Raw genomic sequence first — 24,534 nt, forward strand, 5'->3', positions numbered from 1 at the left:
TATTATTATTATCTGCGACTTATTATTATTATTATTATTATTCATAATAATAATATCCATCCATCTATCCATTTTCTATTTCTATTATTATTATTATTATTATTATTATTATTATTATTATTATTATTATTATTATTATTATTATTATTATTATTATTATTATTATTATTATGAGGAGTTTTGAGGAGTTTTGACTCCTCAGTTTTGTCAAATTTTAGACCAGTCTCTCATTTGCCTTTTCTGTGTAAGGTTTTAGAAAAAGTTGTTTTTATCCAGTTAAGATCATTTCTGGAGAACAACTCTGTTTTTGAAAAGTTTAAGTCTGGGTTCAGGTCTCGTCACAGAGTCTGCCTTGTTAAAGGTGCACAATGATATTGCCCTGTCTGTTGATGTCAAGTGCCCTGTTGTCTTAGTGCTGCTAGATCTCACAGCGGCTTTTGATACAGTCGACCACACAGTCCTTCTGTCACGCCTGAAACATTATGTTGGCCTTCACAGCACTGTACTCAAGTGGTTTACGTCATATCTGTCAGATAGAACCTTCTCCGTTATGCTTGGTGATTCCTGCTCCTCCTGTGCCTCCCTCTCATGCGGCGTCCCGCAAGGTTCTATTCTAGGCCCACTTCTTTTTTCACTATATATGTTGCCACTTGGGTCCATTATAGCCAGACATAACTTATCATTTCATTGTTATGCAGATGATCTACAGATCTATCTGCCACTAAAGCCTAAAGTCACTAGTGCACAAAGCTCCCTGCTGGAATGCATTGCTGACATCAAGCAGTGGTTGGCACGCAATTTTTTACATCTAAATGAGGACAAAACGGAGTGCATTTTGTTTGGTGACACCGTGATGGCTGACTTTGGGTCTTTGTCCGGATCTTTTAGTCCCAAAGTTAGGAACCTGGGAGTTATTTTTGATAGCTTTTTAAAATTTGACCGACAAGTGGACAATGTCGTGAAGACAAGTTTTTATCAATTGCGTCTTTTAACCAAAGTCAAAACATTTTTGAGCCGTCACGACATGGAGAGAGCTATCCACGCTCTAGTCAGCTCCAGATTGGACTACTGCAATGCACTTTATGTTGGCATTGCCCAATCCTCTTTTAGCCGTCTTCAGCTGGTACAAAATGCAGCTGCCCGTCTTTTAACGAACACACCCAGACGTGAGCACATCACCCCGGTCCTCTATTCCCTTCACTGGCTGCCTGTTCGTTTTAGAGTTGATTTTAAACTTTTAATGTTTGTTTTTAAAGCTCTTAACGGCCTTGCCCCTCCTTATTTATCAGAGATTTTAACAGTGCGTGAGCCTGGTAGAGCTCTGAGATCCTCCAACCAACGTTTGTTGGAAGTGCCCAGGTCAAAGCAGAAGCGCTGGGGTGACCGAGCCTTTTCAGTTGCCGGCCCCAGGCTCTGGAATAAGCTCCCCTGTGAGTTACGCACCATCTCTGACCTTGGCCTTTTTAAATCTAAAATTAAAACTTATTTATTCAGGGTGGCTTTTAATACCCAGTAGTGTGGCGACACTTTTTTATACTTGATGTTTTTATATGTTCATATGTTTTATTCTTGTTTTATTTTGTTGTATGTTATGTAAAGCACTTTGGTTCACCTTGAGGTCGATGTAAGGTGCTATACAAATAAAGTACATTTACATTTACATATTATTATTATTATTATTAATCATCAATTTTCTATACCCGTTTTATAATGTTATTATTAATTATATATAATAATAATAATAATAATAATAATAATAATAATAATAATAATAATAATAATAATAATAATAATAATAATAATAATAAAAATAATAATAATAATAATAATAATAATAATAAAGTCTGATTCCAGATGATTGGTGGCTTCTTTTTACCCCGTTCTTGAATGTTACCACTAGTTTGCGCCACATAAGCATTTCTTTCTTTCATTTTGGGTGTTTTAACATTCAAACAGTAGTGTTTGGGATGAGGGTGAGGATGCCCAGGTGCCCTGCTCCCTCCCTCCCTCCCTCCCCGCATCAGCACCACTGCGGCCGCAGCGCCATCTTGTTCTTCTGGCGGGGAAGAAGCGGCAGCGGCAGCGGCGATGGAGCGGCGCTGAAGCGGCAGAGCAGCAGCGACTAACCGGTGAGATGTTTATGAGCCTTATGACCGGGGGAGAGGGGGAAGGACGAGGGTGCAGACAGCCATTATGTCAGGGGGAAAACACGCATTCTGCTTCTCCTCATCATCATCATCATCATCATCACCTGTTGGGAGCTCGGTCGTTACTGAAACGGTCAATCATGTCATTAAAAAGGACATTAAGGGGTCAGACAGTCATCATACAGCCCGCCCTCCCTTTCTCTGCAGAAAACGACCATCAGGATGGTGTAACTGTCTCACCATGTCCTGCGGTTAATAAATGTCTAATATCAGACAGGGCAGCTTCATTTATTTATCATTCAGACAGATTCAGTTTACAATGTTGCCTGAAAATAAATCTGTTTTTTGTACACCAGGGAAACATGATTTACCTTGACTAAACTAAAGTATATATATATATATATATATATATATATATATATATATATATATATATATATATATATATATATATATATATATATATATATATATATATAAAACATATAAAATTTTAAAACAAATTCAAAACATACAGAAAAAAGCAACAACAACAAAAACGTAATACAAACAGGGAAAAAAAAAACAGTGTCCGAAAAGGAGCAGGTAGAAGTAAAACGTATTTAACCCTGCCCCTTTGTTACCTGTATTATAAATTAAACATAAATATTAATAATAAATAGCTGCTAGTATATATATATATATATATATATATATATATATATATATATATATATATATATATATATATATATATACATATATATATATATATATATATATATATATATATATATATATATATATATATATATATATATATATATATACTTAAATAAATAATAAAATGTCATACATTCTGGATTAATTACAAATCAACTGAAATATTGCAAGCCTTTTATTATTTTAATATTGCTGATCATGGCTTACAGCTTAAGAAAACTCAAATATCCTATCTCAAAAAATTTGAATATTCTGGGAATCTTTTAATCTTAAACTGTAAGCCATATTGGTAGCACATTGGTTATATAATTAATTTTAGGAACTAACATCATCTTTAAAATATTAATTTTACCAAGAAGTGACAGTCCCAATTGGACACCATGTTGCTTAACTTTCCACATCTTTCCATCTCTTTCTTTAGCCCTTTTTCTTTGCTTCTTGATGTTTTGATTGCTACATCTTTCACTTAAGTGAACTTAGCCTAAAATGCATAGTTTTATACTGTTGCAGAAAGCTGGTATAACTGGAGAAAAAATACCACACATCTCAACAATGAAGTTCTTTACCATCAGTTAAAGAAAGACTATATGAGTGTGTTTACAGAGAACAGTTAAACAAGGAGGTCTTTTTGTACAAAGCAGGTGGACTGCACTGATCAATAACTTATAACCAAGAGATTAAATCTAGTCAATGTCTCTATCTAACCGTAGCTAGGTATATAACAACATGCAATATCATTTTCATCAACAGAAGCCATCTGTGCAGCAGGGTGTGGATAAGGATAATGTACAAAGGCAAAACTTCAAGGAGATACCTCTGTTTTCTTTACTGATAGAATACGTGCTTATAATTTTCAGCTGAGAAAAAACTGGACTAAAAAGCTTGACCATGACCAATTTATTTTCAGTTTGTTCAAATGAGAGTGAAAGATGTTTCCAAAAAGCGCTCCAGAGGTATCTGATACTTTATTCGGCTTTTGGATTTTGTCTTTTTATTTTGTCAAATTCCAACCGTGTAAGTGACACTACATAAAAAAATATATAAATCAGAGTTGGTCAAAAAAAGTAACATGTGTGCATCTCTTTTCTCCTGGTGCATCTTCAGACTGCGTTTACATGAGCAGTCTGTTTATAGATTCATAGATAGGGATGTTAATGATGAGTAAATGTGCATAAACTGATCGGATGATTCACTGTGGCCACTGAATTGTGAAGAAGTGGAGAAGTAGTTAAAAAAGTTTTGATTTGATTGATTGATTGATTGATTGAATTGTTTATTTCGAACACAGAAGGAAAACATATAAAATTTTTAAACAAATTCAAAACATACAGAAAAAAGCAACAACAACAACAAAAACGTAATACAAACAGGGAAAAAAAAACAGTGTCCGAAAAGGAGCAGGTAGAAGTAAAACGTATTTAACCCTGCCCCTTTGTTACCTCTATTATAAATTAAACATAAATATTAATAATAAATAGCTGATAATTTACACTATTAGGCTACAGATTTTCCCATTGGTTGAGCCTTTGCACCTAACCAGCTAACAAACACAATCTTTCCTTAACATAACTCCTCAATCAAATAACTTCCCACAACTTCCTTTTTGATTTATATTTGTACATTGCTTCAACCCATCACCCAACCCATTCCATAAATCCACTCCAACAACTGAGATACACATGCTTTTCCTTTTAGAATGAACACAGTGTTATTTGAAATTACAATTTCCTCTTAAATTATAACCCCCCTCCCTGTCACAAAACATTTTCTGTAAATTGCCTGGAAGTGAATCAGTTCTCGCTTTGAATATGATTTGTAGAGTTTTTAGTTCGACAATGTCCCAGAATTTCAACACATGCAACAGTGTGTAGGTGAGCTTTACCTTTGTACAGTATGTGTGATCTTTTCCAGAGAAATGCCTCCATCCATAGAACATAAACGCTCTCTAAAAGCTCTGATGAGAATGAAAATGAATCATATTATATTTTAAGACCTTCCCAGGACTGAAATCTCTGCTTCATCGAATATCATTATTAATCATGGATTTTCTTGTTTTATTCCATCAGAATAATAATTCCATCTTTTTTGAATTTACTCGCCTTTGCAGCCAATCTATGTGAATTTCATGGACCACGTCGGAGCCTAGCAGGGAGCAGAAATCCAGAGATGATCGTTTTGAGCTGTGTAATTGTTTGAAAATGTAATTAGAGTAGGAGCAGTAAGATTTAGGGAGAGCATAGTGAAGACCTGCAGATCTCCACGCTCCTAATTACCACCATCCTTCACAATTCAGCTCCTTGCTCTTGTTGTTGAATTGTTGTGATTTCAGTCTTGTTTCTCTCTTCTTATTGTTTCCTTCCTGCAGGCCTGACGCCTCCCCCTCCCTTCCCCTTTTCCCCCGTGCTGAGAAAGTGCCGAGACGATGTTTTATGCTCACTTTGTCCTCAGCAAACGTGGGCCGCTGGCCAAAATCTGGCTGGCGGCCCACTGGGACAAGAAGCTGACCAAGGCCCACGTGTTTGAGTGCAATCTGGAGAGCAGCGTGGAGAGCATCATCTCACCCAAGGTCATTTATTAGCTCGTCTACTTTCACACTCCCACCTACAGGACTGTCTCAGAAAATGAGAATATTGTGATAAAATTCTTTATTTTCTGTAATGCAATTAAAAAAACAAAAATATCATACATTCTGGATTCATTACAAATCAACTGAAATATTACAAGCCTTTTATTATTTTAATATTGCTGATTTTTTTAGATAGGATATTTGAGTTTTCTTGAGCTGTAAGCCATGATCAGCAATATTAAAATAATAAAAGGCTTTCAATATTTCAGTTGATTTGTAATGAATCCAGAATGTATGACATTCTTGTTTTTGTAATTGCATTACAAAAAATCACAATATTCAAATTTTCTGAGACAGTCCTGTAATGACTTTGAAGAAAGATTACCAAACAATTGGAGTGTTTATTTAGACTGAATTAAAGTGACATCTGGGTAAACTGTACATATTTCTTTCCTTTTTCAGGTAAAAATGGCCTTACGAACATCGGGACATCTGCTGCTGGGGGTGGTGAGGATCTACCACAGGAAGGCCAAGTATCTACTGGCAGATTGCAACGAGGCTTTCATTAAGATTAAGATGGCATTTCGACCAGGTTGGAAATCAAGAATTAAATTCCTTATAGAAAACTGTTCAATACGTTAGCCCAGGGGTCGGAAACCTGCGGCTCCAGACAATTGCCGTCTTTTTTTTCTTGTTTTTTTCTTTTTTTTTCTCTTTTTTTCCTTTTTTCCTTTTTTTTCTTCTTTTTTTCCTCTTTTTTTCTTGTTTTTACTTTCCTTTTTAATCTCGAAATTTCGACTTTTTTCTCGAGATTGTTCTTCAACATTAATCTCGACATTTCAACTTTTTTCTCGACATTTCAACTTTTTTCTCGAAGTGCATAATGAAAATAACTAACTAACTAATATAGAAACATGCAGCATGTGTTGCCTTTATTCTAAGGCTGATACAAGACTTTTCTTTCTTTTTTTTTTTTCTCCAGACATATTTGTTTTTTGTGTTTTTGGTCCAATATGGCTCTTTCAATATTTTGGGTTGCCGACCCCTGAGTTAGCCGGTAAAATTAAGAGAAACATATTTGACCTCACTCTACACCTGTAAATGTAAAAAAAAAGATCTGTTTCCGGCTCATTGCCACATCCCAGGATGAGAGTGTTGTTCTCGTTGTCTCAGGTGTGGTGGATCTTCCCGAGGAGAACAGAGAGGCAGCTTACAACGCCATCACGCTACCGGAGGAGTTCCACGACTTTGACCAGCCGCTGCCAGACTTAGAGTGAGCCTTCCTTTTATTTACCACGTCCTGATGACAAAAATAAGCTCAAATATAGCACGTAGCACGGACTCATATTACAGCCTGTGCAGTGCAGAAGGAAATCTGATTTATGTTTTAATATCTACTTTATTGTGTGATGCATAGAGAGATCAGGGAAGGAGGAAGAGAAGCTAATCACAAGAGTGACTTTGTGGTTTAAAGCTGACCGCGTAATAACCCGGCTATCTACGTCTTGCACTGTATAATAGTGTTTTAGAGTATTAGGGCCAAACTAAGACAAAAAAAATTGGAAATTACAAGAATAAAGTGACAATATAATGAGAATTAAAGCTGCAAGCAGCGATGAACGGGCCCTCGCACTCACGGCCACCGCCCCCCATAAGCATATCAGAAAAGACACCACCCACGACTCTCTATGTCAAACCATTCAAAAGTTATGGCAGAAAATCGGGACAACCAATCAGAAGAAGGGGCGGGGCTAATTCAGGCCAATGAAGGTCAAGGACTCAATACCGAGTCCCATGACACCACCCACGACTCTCTATGTTAAACCATTCAAAAGTTATGGCAGAAAATCGGGACAACCAATCAGAAGAAGGGGCGGGGCTAATTCAGGCCAATGAAGGTCAAGGACTCAATACCGAGTCCCATGACACCACCCACGACTCTCTATGTTAAACCATTCAAAAGTTATGGCAGAAAATCGGGACAAACAATCAGAAGAAGGGGCAGGGCTAATTAAGGCCAACGAAGCTTAAGAACTCAGTACAAAGTCCCATGACACCACCCACGACTTCCTATGTCAAACCATTAAAAAGTTATAGCAGAAAAAAGGGACAACCAATCAGAAGAAGAGGCGGGGCTAATTCAGGCCAATGAAGGTCAAGGACTCCATAAAGAATCTGACGACACCACCCAGGACTCTCTATGTCAAACCATTCCAATGTTATAGCAGAAAATCGGGACAACCAATCAGAAGAAGGGGCGGGGCTAATTAAGGCCAACGAAGCTTAAGGACTCATTACAGAGTCCCATGACACCACCCACAACTTCCTATGTCAAACCATTCAAAAGTTATGGCAGATAAAAGTATTCTAGGGGGCGCTGTTGAGCCGCTAGGCCACGCCCATTAATGCAAACCATGAAATATCAAATTTATCGCCAAGTCTGGCTTGCATGCAAAATTTGGTGACTTTTGGAGAACTATCAAATATGGACCAATCAGATGAAGGGGGGGCGCGCCTTTTGGCGTCTAGCGTTGCCACGGTAACACTTTTGAAAGAGAAAAGTAATGCGTGGTGTCGCAGGATGTAGACGCACATTTTGATGTATAACACACCTGGGTGCACGTTACGGTTCGGGCCGTATTAACTGCCGAAGGAATGGCATAAATTGCGCCAAAGTGACACGATTAATTCAAAATGGCCGACATCCTGTTCGGTTTCGGCCATGTCGCCAAGAAACTTTTCTTTAAGTTGTGTACTGATACAGGTGTGTAGCGATTTTCGTGCATGTACGTCAAACCGTATTGTGGGGCTTGAGGCACAAAGTTTTCCGGGGGGCGCTGTTGAGCCATTTTACCACGCCCATTAATGTAAACCATCAAATATCAAATTTTTCGCCAGGCCTGACTTGCATGCAAAATTTGGTGACTTTTTGGGCACGTTTAGGGGGGCAAAAAGGCCCTCCTTTTGTCAGAAGAAAGAAAAAAAAAAAAAAAAAATTCCTACAGATACAATAGGGCCTTCGCACTGCTGGTGCTCGGGCCCTAATTAAAGCTGCAAGCAGCGATGAACGGGCCCTCGCACTCACGGCCACCGCCCCATAAACATATCAGAAATGACACCACCCACGACTTCCTATGTCAAACCATTCAAAAGTTATAGCAGATAATCGGGACAACCAATCAGAAGAAGGGGCGGGGCTAATTCAGGCCAATGAAAGTCAAGGACTCCATACAGAATCTGATGACACCACCCACGACTCTCTATGTCAAACCATTCAAAAGTTATAGCAGAAAATCGGGACAACCAATCAGAAGAAGGGGCGGGGTTAATTTTCACCAATTATTGTCAAGGACTCAATACAGAGTCCCATGACACCACCCACGACTCTTTATGTCAAACCATTCAAAAGTTATGGCAGAGAAAAGTATTCTAGGGGGCGCTGTTGAGCCATTTTGCCACGCCCATTAATCCAAATCATGAAATATCAAATTTATCGCCATGCCTGGCTTGCATGCTAAATTTGGTGCCTTTTGGGGAACTATCAAATATGGACCAATCAGATGAAGGGGGGTGCGCTTGTTGGCGTCTAGCGTCGCCACGGTAACACTTTTGAAAGAGAAAAGTAATGCGCGTAGTCACAGGATGGAGACGCACATTTTGATGTATAACACATCTGGGTTCATGATACGGTTCGGGCCGTATTAATTCTCGAAGGAATGGCATATATTGCTCCAAAATTACGCGATTAATTAAGAATGTTCAAAATGGCCGACTTCCTGTTCGGTTTCGGCCATGGCGCCAAGAGACTTTTATTTAAGTAAAGACATGATAAATAAGTGTACCGATTTTCGTTCATGTACGTCAAAGCGTATTATGGGGCTTGAGGCGCAAAGTTTTTTCTGTCTGAACCAATCAGATGAAGGGTGGGCGCGCTTTTTGGCGTCTAGCGTCGCCACGGTAACGCTTTTGAGAGAGAAAAGTAATGCGTGGTGTCGGAGGATGGAGACGCACATTTTGATGTATAACACACTTGGGGGCTCGTTACGGTTCGGGCCGTATTAACTGCCGAAGGAATGGCATAAATTTCGCCAAAATGACACGACCAATTCAAACTGGCCGACATCCTGTTCGGCTTCGGGCATGACTACAAGAGACTTTTCTTTAAGTTGCGTCATGATACAGGTGTGTACTGATTTTCGTGCATGTACGTCAAACCGTATCGTGGGGCTTGAGGCACAAAGTTTTCAAGGGGGCGCTGTTGAGCCATTTTACCACGCCCATTAATGCAAACCATTAAATATCAAATTTTTCGCCAGGCCTGGCTTGGGTGCAAAATTTGGTGACTTTTTGGGCACGTTTAGGGGGGCAAAAAGGCCCTCCTTTCGTCAGAAAAATAATAATAATTAAAGCTGCAAGCAGCGATGAACGGGCCCTCGCACTCACGGCCACCGCCCCCCATAAGCATATCAGAAACGACACCACCCACGACTTCCTATGTCAAACCATTCCAAAGTTATAGCAGAAAATCGGGACAACCAATCAGAAGAAGGGGCGGGGCTAATTAAGGCCAACAAAGCTTAAGAACTCATTACAGATTCCCATGACACCACCTACGACTTCCTATGTCAAACCATTCAAAAGTTATGGCAGAGAAAAGTATTCTAGGGGGCGCTGTTGAGCCGTTAGGCCACGCCCATTAATGCAAACCATGAAATATTAAATGTATCGCCAGGCCTGGCTTGCATGCAAAATTTGGTGACTATCAAATATGGACCAATCAGATGAAGGGGGGGCGCGCCTTTTGGCGTCTAGCGTCGCCATGGTAACACTTTTGAAAGAGAAAAGTAATTCGTGGTGTCGCAGGATGGAGACGCACATTTTGATGTATAACACTCCTGGGTGCACGTTACGGTTCGGGCCGTATTAATTGCCGAAGGAATGGCATAAATTTAGCCAAAATTACACAATTAATTCAAAATGGCCGACTTCCTGTTCGGTTTCGGCCATGGCTCTAAGAGACTTTTCTTTAAGTTGTGCCATGCTACACGTGTGTAGCGATTTTCGTGCATGTACGTCAAACCGTATCGTGGGGCTTGAGGCACAAAGTTTTCCGGGGGGCGCTGTTCAGCCATTTTGCCACGCCCATTAATGCAAACCATGAAATATCAAATTTATCGCCAGGCCCTGCTTGCATGCCAAATTTGGTGCCTTTTGGGGAACTATCAAATATGGACCAATCAGATGAAGGGGGGGCACGCTTGTTGGCGTCTAGCGTCGCCACGGTAACACTTTTGAAAGAGAAAAGTAATGCGCGTAGTCGCAGGATAGAGACGCACATTTTGATGTATAACACACCTGGGTTCATGATACGGTTCGGGCCGTATTAATTCTCGAAGGAATGGCATATATTGCTCCAAAATTACGTGATTCATTCAGAATGTTCAAAATGGCCGACTTCCTGTTTGGTTTCGACCATGGTGCCAAGAGACTTTTCTGTAAGTTGCAACATGATACAGGTGTGTACCGACTTTCGTTCATGTACGTCAAACCGTATTATGGGGCTTGAGGCGCAAAGTTTTTTCTGTCTGAACCAATCAGATGAAGGGTGGGCGCGCTTTTTGGCGTCTAGCGTCGCCACGGTAACGCTTTTGAGAGAGAAAAGTAATGCGTGGTGTCGGAGGATGGAGACGCACATTTTGATGTATAACACACCTGGGTGCTCGTTACGGTTCGGGCCGTATTAACTGCCGAAGGAATGGCATAAATTTCGCCAAAATGACACGACTAATTCAAAATGGCCGACATCCTGTTCGGTTTCGGGCATGACGCCAAGAGACTTTTCTTTAAGTTACGTCATGATACAGGCGTGTACCGATTTTCGTGCATGTACGTCAAACCGTATCGTGGGGCTTGAGGCACAAAGTTTTCAAGGGGGCGCTGTTGAGCCATTTTGCCACGTCCATTAATGCAAACCATTAAATATAAAATTTTTCGCCAGGCCTGGCTTGGGTGCAAAATTTGGTGACTTTTTGGGCACGTTTAGGGGGGCAAAAAGGCCCTCCTTTCGTCAGAAAAATAATAAGAATAATAAAAAAAATACAAATAATTCCTACAGATACAATAGGGCCTTCGCACTGAAGGTGCTCGGGCCCTAATTAAAGCTGCAAGCAGCGATGAACGGGCCCTCGCACTCACGGCCACCGCCCCCATAAGCATATCAGAAACGATACCACCCACGACTTCCTATGTCAACCCATTCAAAAGTTATAGCAGAAAAAAGGGACAACCAATCAGAAGAAGGGGCGGGGCTAGTTCAGGCCAATGAAGGTCAAGGACTCATTACAGAGTCCCATGACACCACCCACGACTCTTTATGCCAAACCATTCAAAAGTTATGGCAGAGAAAAGTATTCTAGGGGGCGCTGTTAAGCCGTTAGGCCACGCCCATTAATGCAAACCATGAAATATCAAATTTATCGCCAAGCCTGGCTTGCATGTACAATTTGGTTACTTTTGGAGAACTATCAAATATGGACCAATCAGATGAAGGGGACGCGCGCTTTTTCGCGTCTAGCGTTGCCACGGTAACACTTTTGAAGGAGAAAAGTAATGCGCATAGTCGCAAGATGAAGACGCACATTTTGAAGTATGACACACCTGGGTGCACGTTACGGTTCGGGCCGTATTAATTGTCGAAGGAATGGCATAAATTGCGCCAAAATTACACAATAAATTAAAAATGGCTGACTTCCTGTTCGGTTTCGGCCATGGCGCCAAGAGACTTTTCTTTAAGTTGCAACATGATGCAAGTGTGTACCGATTTTCATGCATGTACGTCAAACCATATTGTGGGGCTTGAGGCACAAAGTTTTCCGGGGGGCGCTGTTGAGCCATTTTGCCACGCCCATTAATGTAAACCATTAAATATCAAATTTATCGCCAGGCCTGCCTTGCATGCAAAATTTGGTGACTTTTGGGGAACTATCAAATATGGACCAATCAGATGAAGGGGGGCGCGCTTTTTGCCGTCTAGCGTCGCCACGTTAACACTTTTGAAAGAGAAAAGTAATGCGCGTAGTCGCAGGATAGAGACGCACATTTTGATGTATAACACACCTTGGTGCACGTTACGGTTCGGGCCGTATTAATTCTCGAAGGAATGGCTCATATTGCTCCAAAATTACGCGATTAATTCAGAATGTTTAAAATGGCCGACTTCCTGTTCGGTTTCGGCCATGGCGCCAAGAGACTTTTCTTTAAGTTGCGACATGATACAGGTGTGTACCGATTTTCGTTAATGTACGTCACACCGTATTCTGGGGCTTGAGGCGCAAAGTTTTTTCGGTCTGAACAGACCAGATGAAGAGTGGGCGCGCTTTTTGGCGTCTAGCGTCGCCACGGTAACGCTTTTGAAAGAGAAAAGTAATGCGTGTTGTCGCAGGATGGAGACGCACATTTTGATGTATAACACACTTGGGGGCACGTTACGGTTCGGGCCGTATTAACTGCCGAAGGAATGGCATAAATTGCGCCAAAGTGACACGATTAATTCAAAATGGCTGACTTCCTGTTCGGTTTCGGCCATGTCGCTAAGAGACTTTTCTTTAAGTTGTGTACTGATACAGGTGTGTAGCGATTTTCGTGCATGTACGTCAAACCGTATTGTGGGGCTTGAGTCACAAAGTTTTCCCGGGGGCGCTGTTGAGCCATTTTGCCACGCCCATTAATGTAAACCATTAAATATCAAATTTTTCGGCAGGCCTGACTTGCATGCAAAATTTGGTGACTTTTTGGGCACGTTTAGGGGGGCAAAATAGCCTTCCTTTTGTCAGAAGAAAAAGAAAAAGAAAAAAAATTCCTACAGATACAATAGGGCCTTCGCACTGAAGGTGCTCGGGCCCTAATAATAATAACGCGAAGAATTCCTACAGATACAATAGGGCCTTCGCACTGCAAGTGCTCGGGCCCTAATAAAGTCGTACAATTACGAGAATAAAGTCATAATAGAATAAAGTCGTAATATTATGAGAATAAAGTCGTAATATTATGTGAATAAAGTCGTAATATTACGAGAATAAAGTCGTAATATTACGAGAATAAAGTCGTAATTTATGAGAATAAAGTCGTAATATTATGAGAATATAATTTATGAGAACTCTAAGGAAGGAAGGGAAGGAAGAGCATCTTCTCACTGTGTTTAAATGAGGAATATTGAGCATCTTGTGAAGTTAGATTTATATATTTATAATATATTTAATATTACGACTATATTCTCGTAATATTACGACTTTATTCTCAAAATATTATGACTTTATTCTCGTAATTTTACGACTTTATTCGCATATTATTATGACTTTATTCTCGTAATTTCCATTTTTTTTTGTCTTAGTTTGGCCCTAGTACTTCGTCGTACTCATTTCACTTTTCTCAGAAGTATTTCTTCTGCATTAGATTACTGTTATTCATAGATATTTTTGTGCCATGTATGTTTTACGCTATACCTGTTCTCCACTTCCACTCATGACACATTTTTATACACCTAGAAGAATGTTTATTATTTAAAAAAGCTAAAAAAGAAAAGACAAAACAGATGAATCGACATGCACTGCATTGAAATACTGTATATCTGCTTGCGAACGTCGAGCAAGCCTGTCCAGTAAAGAAAATCTTTTGTCTTGTTGGTGTTTTGTCCAGTGATATCGATGTGGCTCATCAGTTCAACCTGAACCAGAGCAGAGTGGAGGAGATCACCATGAGAGAGGAGGTCGGGAATCTCAACTTACTGCAGGACAATGACTTTGGTAGGGATTGCACCTTATTTCTGTTTATGTATAATCAGTACTCGAGTTGTAAAAAACAATCAGGGGGGATGGTGGATTTTATCATATGGGGACAGATAATTTGTGCTGATTACAAATAATATAATATATTACAAATAATAGCAGTGACCAAAACAGCTGCAGAAATACTGCAGGAATGACATAGCAGCAGTTAAATGCAGCCTTCTGTAAGCTTTAAATATCCACTGGACTTACATCAAATACATCAAAACACAACAATAAAAAACACTTTTCTGAACTTATCAATATGACTCTGTCCTTCACAGGATAAGTAACATGGATCACTGCAAAAACTCACAATCTTAACAAGAATATTTGTCTTATTTTTAGTTAAAATGTCTCATTTTAGTAAAATAAATCTCATTACACTTAAAACAAGACTCATCACTGGAAAAAACAACAATTTTCACCTGTTTCAAGTAGATTTTCACTTGAAATAAGTAGAAAAATCTGCCATTGGAACAAGATGTTTTTGCTTGTAATAAGAAGATAAATCTTGTCCCACTGGCAGATTTTCCTACTTATTTCAAGTGGAAATTTACCTGAAACAGGTGAAAATTGTCAAATAAGTTATTTTTGTGGTGTTATTTTTCTGGTGATGACTCTAAATGTTGAAATAGCAGTAAAACCACATTCATTGATGAAATGACATAAGGGATGGAAAGGAGGGATGGCAGTTTTACAGGAGGGATGATTTGGACCGTTTTTATTTCAGGGGAGGATGATTTGGACCGTTTTTATTTCAGGGGGGGATGCCATCCCCCCCTCATCCCCCTCATCCCCCCTCAACTCCAGTACTGAGTACATTTATCTTTTTGCCATTGCAAGTCTTCACCAGCAGTCAGTTTAAATACATTCTTTTCCCCTTTAATTGATAGTCTAATTTACTTCAGTTGCTCACATTACATGCTTTGCATTCTAAAGACCTCCCTGTGTGGTTGTGCAGCTGACTTCGGGATGGATGACCGGGAGATGATGCGGGAGGAGAGTGCGTTTGAAGTGGACCTGATGGGGGCGTCAGCCTCCAACCTGCTGCTGGAGGTGGAGGGGGGGGCTAATGAGATAGCTGAAAAGGCCAACCACCTGGAGTATGACGACCAGTACAAAGACGACTTCGGAGACAACCCAATGGAGAGCAACGAGGGGGGGATGCTGGGTAGGGTTTGACGTGAATTCAGGGAAGTACATGCGGATTTGAGTTGTCTTACATCTGCAAGTGATGGTGTTCCTCTTATTTCTGTGTAGTAGACAAACTGCTGAGTAATGAGGATGGCGGTGGCATCTTTGACGACCCTCCTCCCATCGCAGAGAGTGTGATGATGCCCCAGGAACATGGAGAAGAGGAGGATGAGTTTGATGCTCTCTCAGGTCAGTCACCTGCATTCTTCAGCACCAGACACTGGACATAACTCAGTTTGTTTGGATTAGCTTGTTTTTCTCCACAGCGGCGTCTATATCACAAAAAGCAGATCCAATAAGGTCTGTGTGTGTGTGGTGTTAGCGGGAGCTCCGGACAGTCCTGACTCGGCCCCGACGGAGCCTCTTCCCGCCATGACGGACCAGACGGAGCAAACTCCGCTCGTCCACAACGAGGAGGAAACCTTCGCCCTGGAGCCCATCGACATCACAGGTGATACAGACGCTCTAAGTGAACATCGGTTCTTCTACAGTATTACTACGTTTCCATGCATCAATAACCCTTTTAAAACCTGAATATTGGTAATAACCTGAATTTGCACGGCCATGTAAACACCAATAACCCCTTTGAATAACCCCAATTTGCTCATATTCCGGTTTTTAAAAACCCCAATATGACCCCTGTGTTCCTCCTTTTAAAACCTGAATATTGGGTCATGTAAACGCCAAACGGAATATCCCCATCAAACGGAACAGGAATTTGTTTTCTGCGCATGCTCTGTTCACAAGGAATCCTTGGTTGCGTCCGAAATCCCCTACTTCCAACCTAATGAGTAGCAAAATGAGTATGCAAGATTTTTTAGTGCGTCCGAAACATTAGTACATGTACGTACTCAATAGTAGCTCTATCGATACTCATTCCGGAAATTTTTTTTAGTGTGGATTGATGGACACTAGCTGAGCAGGAACTTCCCACAATGCAATGCAGCAGCGTTTGGTTGCTAAGTGATACGTATATGACATAAGTATAATATTAAGTATAATAATATTATTATATAATATTAATATTATAAAATTCGTATTTAATAATATTATATAATGTCATCTTGTTTCGGCCAGAATAAACGGGAAAGAGCGGTGCTGCTACTGATACTGTTACCATGGTAACAACCCCCCCACTCCCAACGGCAGGAAGTGCCGTGTGCGCTCTTACGTCCGAATTAATGCACACTACGGATATTTACTCAAAAGTGTGCCGAATTTAAGTATACTTTTTAGTATATACTTTTTAGTATGGCATTTCGGACGCACCGGTAGTCTTTTGAGTCCAGGAAGTTCTTCTAAACACGGAGAAACCAAGACCAGGAGGAGACTAATCACTTCATAAATGTAATGAAGGATATGAACATTTCTGCATTTGTAGACGGTAGAAAGTACCGGGATAGAAGATTTACAAGAAGGTGAGAGAAAAGTTGAAGCAGCATTTGTTTTGAATTTGGATACAGGAAGAAGAAGCAGAAATGACGGGAATTGCGTCATCACGTTCTCCGTGCGTCGCTGGTTTGATCCAGATATCCTGAATGATTAATTACCATGTAAACGGAATATTCCCAATGTTTCAGTAACCGGAATATTAGCAATAACCCCAATTTTGACTGCATGTAAACGTAGTCAGTGTTTATGTGTGGCCTGTCACCTAAGATGAGATGCTCTTGTCTGTGTTTGCATCAAGTATGTTCTATTTGATTTGAATCGTCATGACCTTTGCAGTGAAGGAGACAAAGGCCAAACGTAAGAGGAAGCTGATTGTCGACAGCGTAAAGGAGCTGGATAGTAAAACTATCCGTGCACAACTCTCTGACTACTCCGACATCGTCACCACTCTGGATCTGGCTCCTCCTACCAAGAAACTCATGATGTGGAAGGAGACGGGGGGAGTGGAGAAGCTCTTCTCCCTCCCGGCTCAGCCGCTCTGGAACGCCAGGCTGTTGAAGGTGCCGTAGCTGCAGAGATCACGCTTACTCACACCTTTTTCCCCCTTAACATTCTGTCAGCTGTCTCAACTGTCTTCTTACTAGATGTTTACCAGATGTCTGACACCACTGGTACCAGACGAGCTGAGGAAGAGGAGGAAAGGCGGAGAGGCCGACAGTCTAGATGAGTTCCTCAAAGATCTGGAGAACCCAGAGGTGCCGCGAGAGGAAACCACAGGCCCCCAGCAGATTATAGGCAGGGGATTCATTTATATTTCTATCACTTGTTCGTTCGTTCGTTCGTTTGTTTTTATTTATTTCGAACATGTATAAAAAAAACAATAAAAACAGATAAGAGAAACAAATACAGGTGGGTACGGAGGAGTATGAGGGCCAGACAAGAGAAAAAACATTTGAGAGTGGAAGATTTTTTTTTATTGTGCACTTCGAGAAAAAAGACGAAATGTCGAGAAAAAAGTCGGAATGTCGAAATTAATGTTTAAATACAATTTCGAGAAAAAAGTTGAAATTTCGTGAATAAAGTCGACATTTTGACTTTTTTCTCAACGTTTCGACTTTTTTCTCGAAATTGTACTTCAACAATATTCTCGACATTTCGACTTTTTTCTTAAAATTTCGACTTTTTTCTCAACATTTCGACTTTTTTCTCGACATTTCGACTTTTTTCTCAACATTTCGACTTTATTCACGAAATTTTGACTTTTTCCCAACATTTCGACTTTTTTCTCAACATTTGGACTTTTTTCTCTAAATTCTACTTCAACAATAATCTCGACTTTTCAGCTTTTTTCTCGACATTTTGACTTTTTTCTCGACATTTCAACTTTTTCTCGACATTTCCACTTTTTTCTCGAAGTGCATAATGAAAAAAAATCTTCATCCTCTAAAATATTATTTGTATTTTTCTCCTGCCTGGCCCCAATACTCTTCCGTAGGTGGGCATTCCACCTCATAAAGAAAAAAAACACACATCAAAAAACACATTTCAGTTACATGTTCAAAAAGGAGTGGGAGGAAGTATAAACTTATTTAATCCCACCCCCTTTCCACAACTAAACATAAATTATATGCCTGTATTTACTTTTTACACTATACACAATTTGTATAAATAAATATATATAATTTTTACAAAAAATAACCTGTTTAATACCAAATGTAAGCTCTATCATAAATATAATATAACTATGATATAAATATAATATGACTATGATATAAATATAATACGTATATCTATACAAACATACAAAGACAACATGGCGAAATAGCAGAACACACACAGCTGCTGATCTTTAAACACAGTCTTCACTTTTATACCTCAAATCAACTATGTCTTTATATTTCTTCTTAAATTGTTTTATGTTTGTACATTCTTTTAACTCCAAATTCAAATCATTCCAGTTTAATTCCACAAACTGATACACAAAAACTTATTTTTGTTGTACACACAAATAAAGATTTGAAGTTTAGGTTTCCCCTTAATTTTTATATATATAAATTGTGAAAGAACTTATGTTGAACTTAGGAATCCATCATTTGTGGAACTACAATATATATGCATTTGCCGTGTAGACCAGACCATCATGGAAGAGGCCAGTGCTCTGCAGACTTCAGCCGTGGAAGGGAGTCGGACAACGCTGGACGAGTCGGTCATGCCGCCGCCGTCTTCCCAACGAGGCCTGAAGCGTAAATCCCAGGACACGGAGCCAGCCCTGCCCGTGAGCACAGCTGCTCAGCACATTTGGACTTTCTCGCTGTACTGCATGCCTGATCTTCCTTTTCCTTCTAGATGGGTGCACTGGATGAACAACAGCCGCAGCAGCAGCAGCAGCAGCAGCAGGGATCCAAAGCTGCCCTGGTCTCCCAGCCGCTGGAGGCGTCCACCGTGAGTCTGCCCCCAGAGGAAACCACCCACATCAGCCAGCTCATAGAGCTGGACCTGCTGGCCGACAAGGACAAGAAGAAGAATGAGGATGACTCTGATGAAGAGGTGAAATAGATCAATAAAAGAAAATTACCGTATTTTCTTGACTATAAGCCGCTACTTCTTTCATATGTTTTCAACCATGCAGCTTATACAAAGGTGCAGCTATTCTGTGGATTTTTCTTCCACCGCTCGGGGCGCTCTAACCGGAATTAGAATCAAAACTAAGACAAAATAAATGCAAAGAAGAATACGCTACTTCTTCTTTAGCAGATAGAAGTAGGTAGAAGCAGATTTCAAACAGATAAATAGATAAATAAATACTGGTTATTTTCTCTTGGTTCTGTCCCGTTTTAATCAGCAAAGTTGCTGCCGTGTTAAAAGACACTGTTAGGAAAGGATCTATTTAGGTACAAACATGTACATCATTTACAGTTCAAAATCCTTCTGTACATGTAGTAAATATCTAATCTAACAACATAAATATCTGCGGCTTGGATATCTTTTTTTTTTTTAAATAGAGCGGATGAGGCTTGTATGCAGGTGCAGCTTATAGTCTAGAAAATACGACATTTTTTACGACATATAACATTTTTTTCCTCGTCATTCAATATTTATTTGAGAAAATGAGCAGAGAATGGCGACATCTCTTACTTATACCATACCAGACTTTTATCAGTGTTTCTAATCATGCTTTTGTTGGTCAGGAGGAGGAGCCACAGGGAGGAGACCAGGACCAGGAGGAGAGGAGGTGGAACAAAAGAACCCAGCAGATGCTTCATGGTCTGCAGGTAGAATATGTTTCATCACTTAACTGCTTAATAAGGAAATAGGTGAGGACACAACAATACACTAGCTCAAGGGTCGGCAACCCGCGGCTCTAGAGCCGCATGCGGCTCTTTAGCGCCGCCCTAGTGGCTCCTGGAGCTTTTTCAAAAATGTTTGACCTTTTTTTTCCTTTTTTTCCTGATTTTTTCTCTTTTTTTTCCTTTTTTTCTTCTTTTTTGTTTTTTTTTCTTATTTTTCTTATTTTTTTCCTTTTTTACTCTTTTTTTTCTTCCTTTTTCATTTCCTTTTTAATCTCGACATTTCAACATTAATCTCAACATTTCAACTTTTTTCTCGAAATTTTGACTTTTTTCTCGACAATTCGACTTTTTTCTCTACATTTCAACTTTTTTCTCAAAATTTTGACTATTTCCTCGACATTTCGACTTTTTTCTCAACATTTCGAATGTTCTCAAAATTTCAACTTTTTTCTCAAAATTTCAACTTTTTTCTCAAAATTTCAACTTTTTTCTCAAAATTTCAACTTTTTTCTCAACATTTCGACTTTTTTCTCAACATTTCAACTTTTTTCTCAACATTTCGCCTTTCGCCATTTGTCTTCATTCTAAGGCTTATACAAGACTTTTCATTTTTTGCGGCTCCAGACATTTGTATTTTGTGTTTTTGGTCCAATATGGCTCTTTCAACATTTTGGGTTGCCGACCCCTGCTCTAGCTGATACTGATTTCTTGTAGAGGTCAGCCCTTCTGTCAGTAGATGTTATTTCAGAGATCGCTTCTCAAAGGCAGGCGGTACATTCTGGAGCCTTCTCCCCCCTGACTCTGTTTGTCTCTGTGCAGAGGGTGATGGCCAAAACAGGCACCCAGTCCGTCAGCCTGCTGGATCTGTGCAGGAACAACAACAGGAAGCAGGCGGCGGCCAAATTCTACAGTTTCCTGGTTCTGAAGAAGCAACAGGCGGTGGAGCTGGTCCAGGAGGAGCCTTACAGCGACATCGTAGCCACACCAGGGCCTCGCTTCCACATCATCTGAAACACTCTGCTCTGCTCTGGGGGGACGGGGGACAAACATGAGGAGGTTTTCTACATCAAAACATTAAAGGGGACCTATTATGAAAAACACTTTTTTTCTTGCTTTAACATATATAAAGTGGTCTCCCCTCAACCTGCCAACTCAGAGAAGGAGGAACGCAACCAAATTCTGCAGTGTCTGTACAGCCGCCCGGATGAGCCGTCCAGTGTGATGTGGATCTACGAGCCAATAAGATTCTGCTCCCGTCGTTACGTAACTAAAATGCAAACTACGCCCACAACTAAACACCGTGTAACTGCATGAGCGTCCAACTATCGTAGCACTGCGTGACATCGTCTCTCTGTCCATCTCCCTCCAGCAGCTGCCACTTTATTGAGGTTTTTGTAGTGAAATGAGGAGGAATCATAGAGATAACTTCTCATTTCAACTAACTGGATCAGCCGTTCCTCATCCATGACCGTTTCATACAGCGCTTTTAACCGGCTTCCAACGTGAGCGGCAGGAAGAAAATAGAAGCAGGGCGTCCGACAAATGTTCAGCTCAAAACGGCGCTGCGTCGCGCTGCGCTGCGTCGCGCTGCGCTGCGTCGCGCTGCGCTGCAGCCAGTTAGGACAGTCCAATAGAAAATAAAGCAAACAGATGGATGGAATTGATTTTGTCGCTGACGCTCGCTCGCATCGCATGCAGTTAGGACACGGTGTAAAGGCTGATTTATGGTTCCGCCTTAAATCCACGCAGAGCCAACACCGTACTCTACGGCGTAGGCTCTGCGTTGATTTAACGCGGAACCATAAATCAGCCTCAACTCCGCCGGCCGGAGCTTCTGCCATTTTTCCGTAGCGGTGTATTGCGTCATTCAGGCAGCCAATCAGCACAGAGCCTCATTATCATAGCCCCGCCCACTCAGAATCCCGCATAGATAATGAGGTTAGAGAATGGGAAGATAAAGACATGGTTTAGAGGCTGAATTTCTAATTTATTTAGCAAAAACAATCAAAAGCTTGTTTTTAAGACATTCAAGGCCTGTTTAAAATAGGTATCAGATGCCATAATAGGTTTCCTTTAAGCACAAAAAGAAACCTTTTGTTGGATCATTTATTTACTTAATGTAAATGTTACAATAAAAGGTGCAGTTCTATCATTAGCATGAAACAGTTAAGTATCGTGACTTTTGTACACAGGCTGCAAAAAAAGGTATTGCCAAATACAACAGAAATAGGATACAGCTTAGAGAAAATAGCTTGGGCCTAGGGGGTGATGAGAGCATGAGCTGTCTGCCCAACATGCATGCTATCTTGTGCACCTTGTCCAGAAACAGCCTTTTTTAACCGTTCAAAATGATTATATATCTGTTATACATATTTAGATCGTCCTTATCGTATCTTTTATGTATGAGATTGATCACTTAGTTACATCAGGGCAACAACATGGTGAGGCATAGTCCTAATCATTTAATGGTTTAATGGTACTTTGTTGCTTATTTACTATTGACATATACAGAATTATGAAACTTAATACAATTAAACATTTTTATTTGAAAGCAGATTTGATTACTATTCTACAGAATGATGTGTTAGTAAATTGAGTCTGGGTAGAAAATATTACAGGTCATGAAGAGCAAATGGGGAGATCATTAAGTCACTGTGTCCACATTTCTCCTCCTTGTGTATCTAATTCTGTAGAACTTTACTGTTTTTGATACCCATGTAACTGCACAGCTGCAATGTCTGAGAGTATTTTAAACTATGTGCCTGTAAACTTGTTGTAAATGAGCAAAGACAAATCATTTCAATTGTAAAGATGTTGTCTCAGAGTAATTTTAGTCCAGTTCTTGTAAGTTGTTTTTTTAAATAATAAAGCAATAAAAAAGAAAATAATTAAAAAAGTCCAATGTGGATTCATTAACTGGAATTACATTTGCAAAACCCACCAGGAGTGAGAGTCGCATTATTCATAACTATCCTGTATTTTTAATGGCAAAGTGATAAAAAAAAAGGATTTGTTGGGGTCTTTAAGCATTACACACACACACACATATATATATATATATATATATATATATATATATATATATATATATATATATATATATATATATATATAATATCCAACCAGCTAGAAAAAAGTGGGTTTGACACTTTTTTTATTAAAAAATGTCCATGTGCATTGCCTTATTTTGAGACATGTTAACTTTTTAAAAAAAATGCCAGGACATTATCTGACACAATAGGAAGTAAACGTATTCATAAAACTGAAAAGAAAAAAGATTAAAAGCACAATATCCATGTGAACATGTGAATATTTTAATGTTCAACCAATGAAAATATTTAAACAATAAGACAACGCAGATTTAAAAAAGATACAATTTAACTAATTACATTTTTTTAATTAAATAAATAAATAAAGGTAAAAAGCAGTGTTGACGGGTGGCTTTTGGTGCTATCATATACTATAATAATAATACTATAATAGTGACCCTAGAATGATTCCTCCCATAACAGAACCAGAGAAAGACGAAACGTGGAGTACATCTTTAAGTTTGCTTTTCTTCTCCTCCGCCAGCGTAGCATGTTTCTACTGGACTCTCCACAGACGGACCAAGGCATATCTGCATGTGGGTCAATGACGAATAAGGATTTTCAACAGGTCAATTTTAAAATAATAAAAAAAAGAATATCTGTTGCAGTAGTTCAAACATTAAGAATGTTGTGTACACATAAATTCATATAAAAATTTTAAATTAAGTGATTTCAGAGTTTTTTGTCAAGATGAATTGGCACTAGCCTTAAAAAAGGTCATGTGGTGCAACCATGATTTATATTAAAATAAATTAATTTCCTTAACATCTTGACATCTTTTTTTTTTACAAGTTTTCAGTTTTATACAAAAATGGTTGTTATTTTAATGGTCGCGCCACATGATATTTCATACAATGGATCATCAGTCAAACTGTTTGTATATTAAGATGGAAATATAAATTCAAATGTGTTGCAATCTTACACACTACAAGACAGTTCAGAAATCATGCCAGATAGGGCAGAAGATTGATCTAAAAACATTTAGAGTGATTTCAAAAAGTTTTCAAAACCAGTCCTGGTTGGACGGTCGCACCACATGACATTTTGACGCTTAAAACAACGACAAAATCCCAAATAACTAGTATTTTTTGTAAAATTCCATATGTGGGACAGGTAGGTCATATATCTGGTATTTTCTTATCCATTTAAACCTTTTTTGAAATGAAAAAAAATCTGTTTTTCAGAAAATATAGGCGTCACGTCATTGACCCTTATCTAGATCATTCAGTAAAGTCCTGATATCCTGCAGATGCTGCCAAACCTCCACCGTAGTTCTTTCATTGCCTTGCAGAGCGTTTTGTATTTTACATCCAGGATTTTTAGTTTTAG

General features: G+C 39.5%; 1 protein-coding gene across 1 annotated transcript; it reads left to right on the forward strand.

The window, feature by feature from the left end:
• The first annotated feature begins 2,015 nt into the window (after window positions 1-2,015).
• On the forward strand, window positions 2,016-22,980 carry rad21b (RAD21 cohesin complex component b). Its single transcript, XM_061742115.1, has 14 exons — window positions 2,016-2,129; window positions 5,215-5,415; window positions 5,878-6,007; window positions 6,589-6,688; window positions 14,110-14,216; window positions 15,202-15,411; window positions 15,501-15,623; window positions 15,757-15,885; window positions 17,163-17,386; window positions 17,471-17,621; window positions 18,956-19,101; window positions 19,173-19,373; window positions 20,015-20,098; window positions 20,936-22,980. Exons 2-14 carry the CDS (start codon window positions 5,272-5,274, stop codon window positions 21,125-21,127), a joined length of 1,941 nt encoding a protein of 646 aa, XP_061598099.1. The 5' UTR covers window positions 2,016-2,129; window positions 5,215-5,271; the 3' UTR covers window positions 21,128-22,980.
• Window positions 22,981-24,534: the final 1,554 nt, after the last annotated feature.

Source organism: Cololabis saira, chromosome 15 (genome assembly GCF_033807715.1).
Source record: "Cololabis saira isolate AMF1-May2022 chromosome 15, fColSai1.1, whole genome shotgun sequence".
Lineage (NCBI taxonomy): Eukaryota > Metazoa > Chordata > Actinopteri > Beloniformes > Belonidae > Cololabis > Cololabis saira.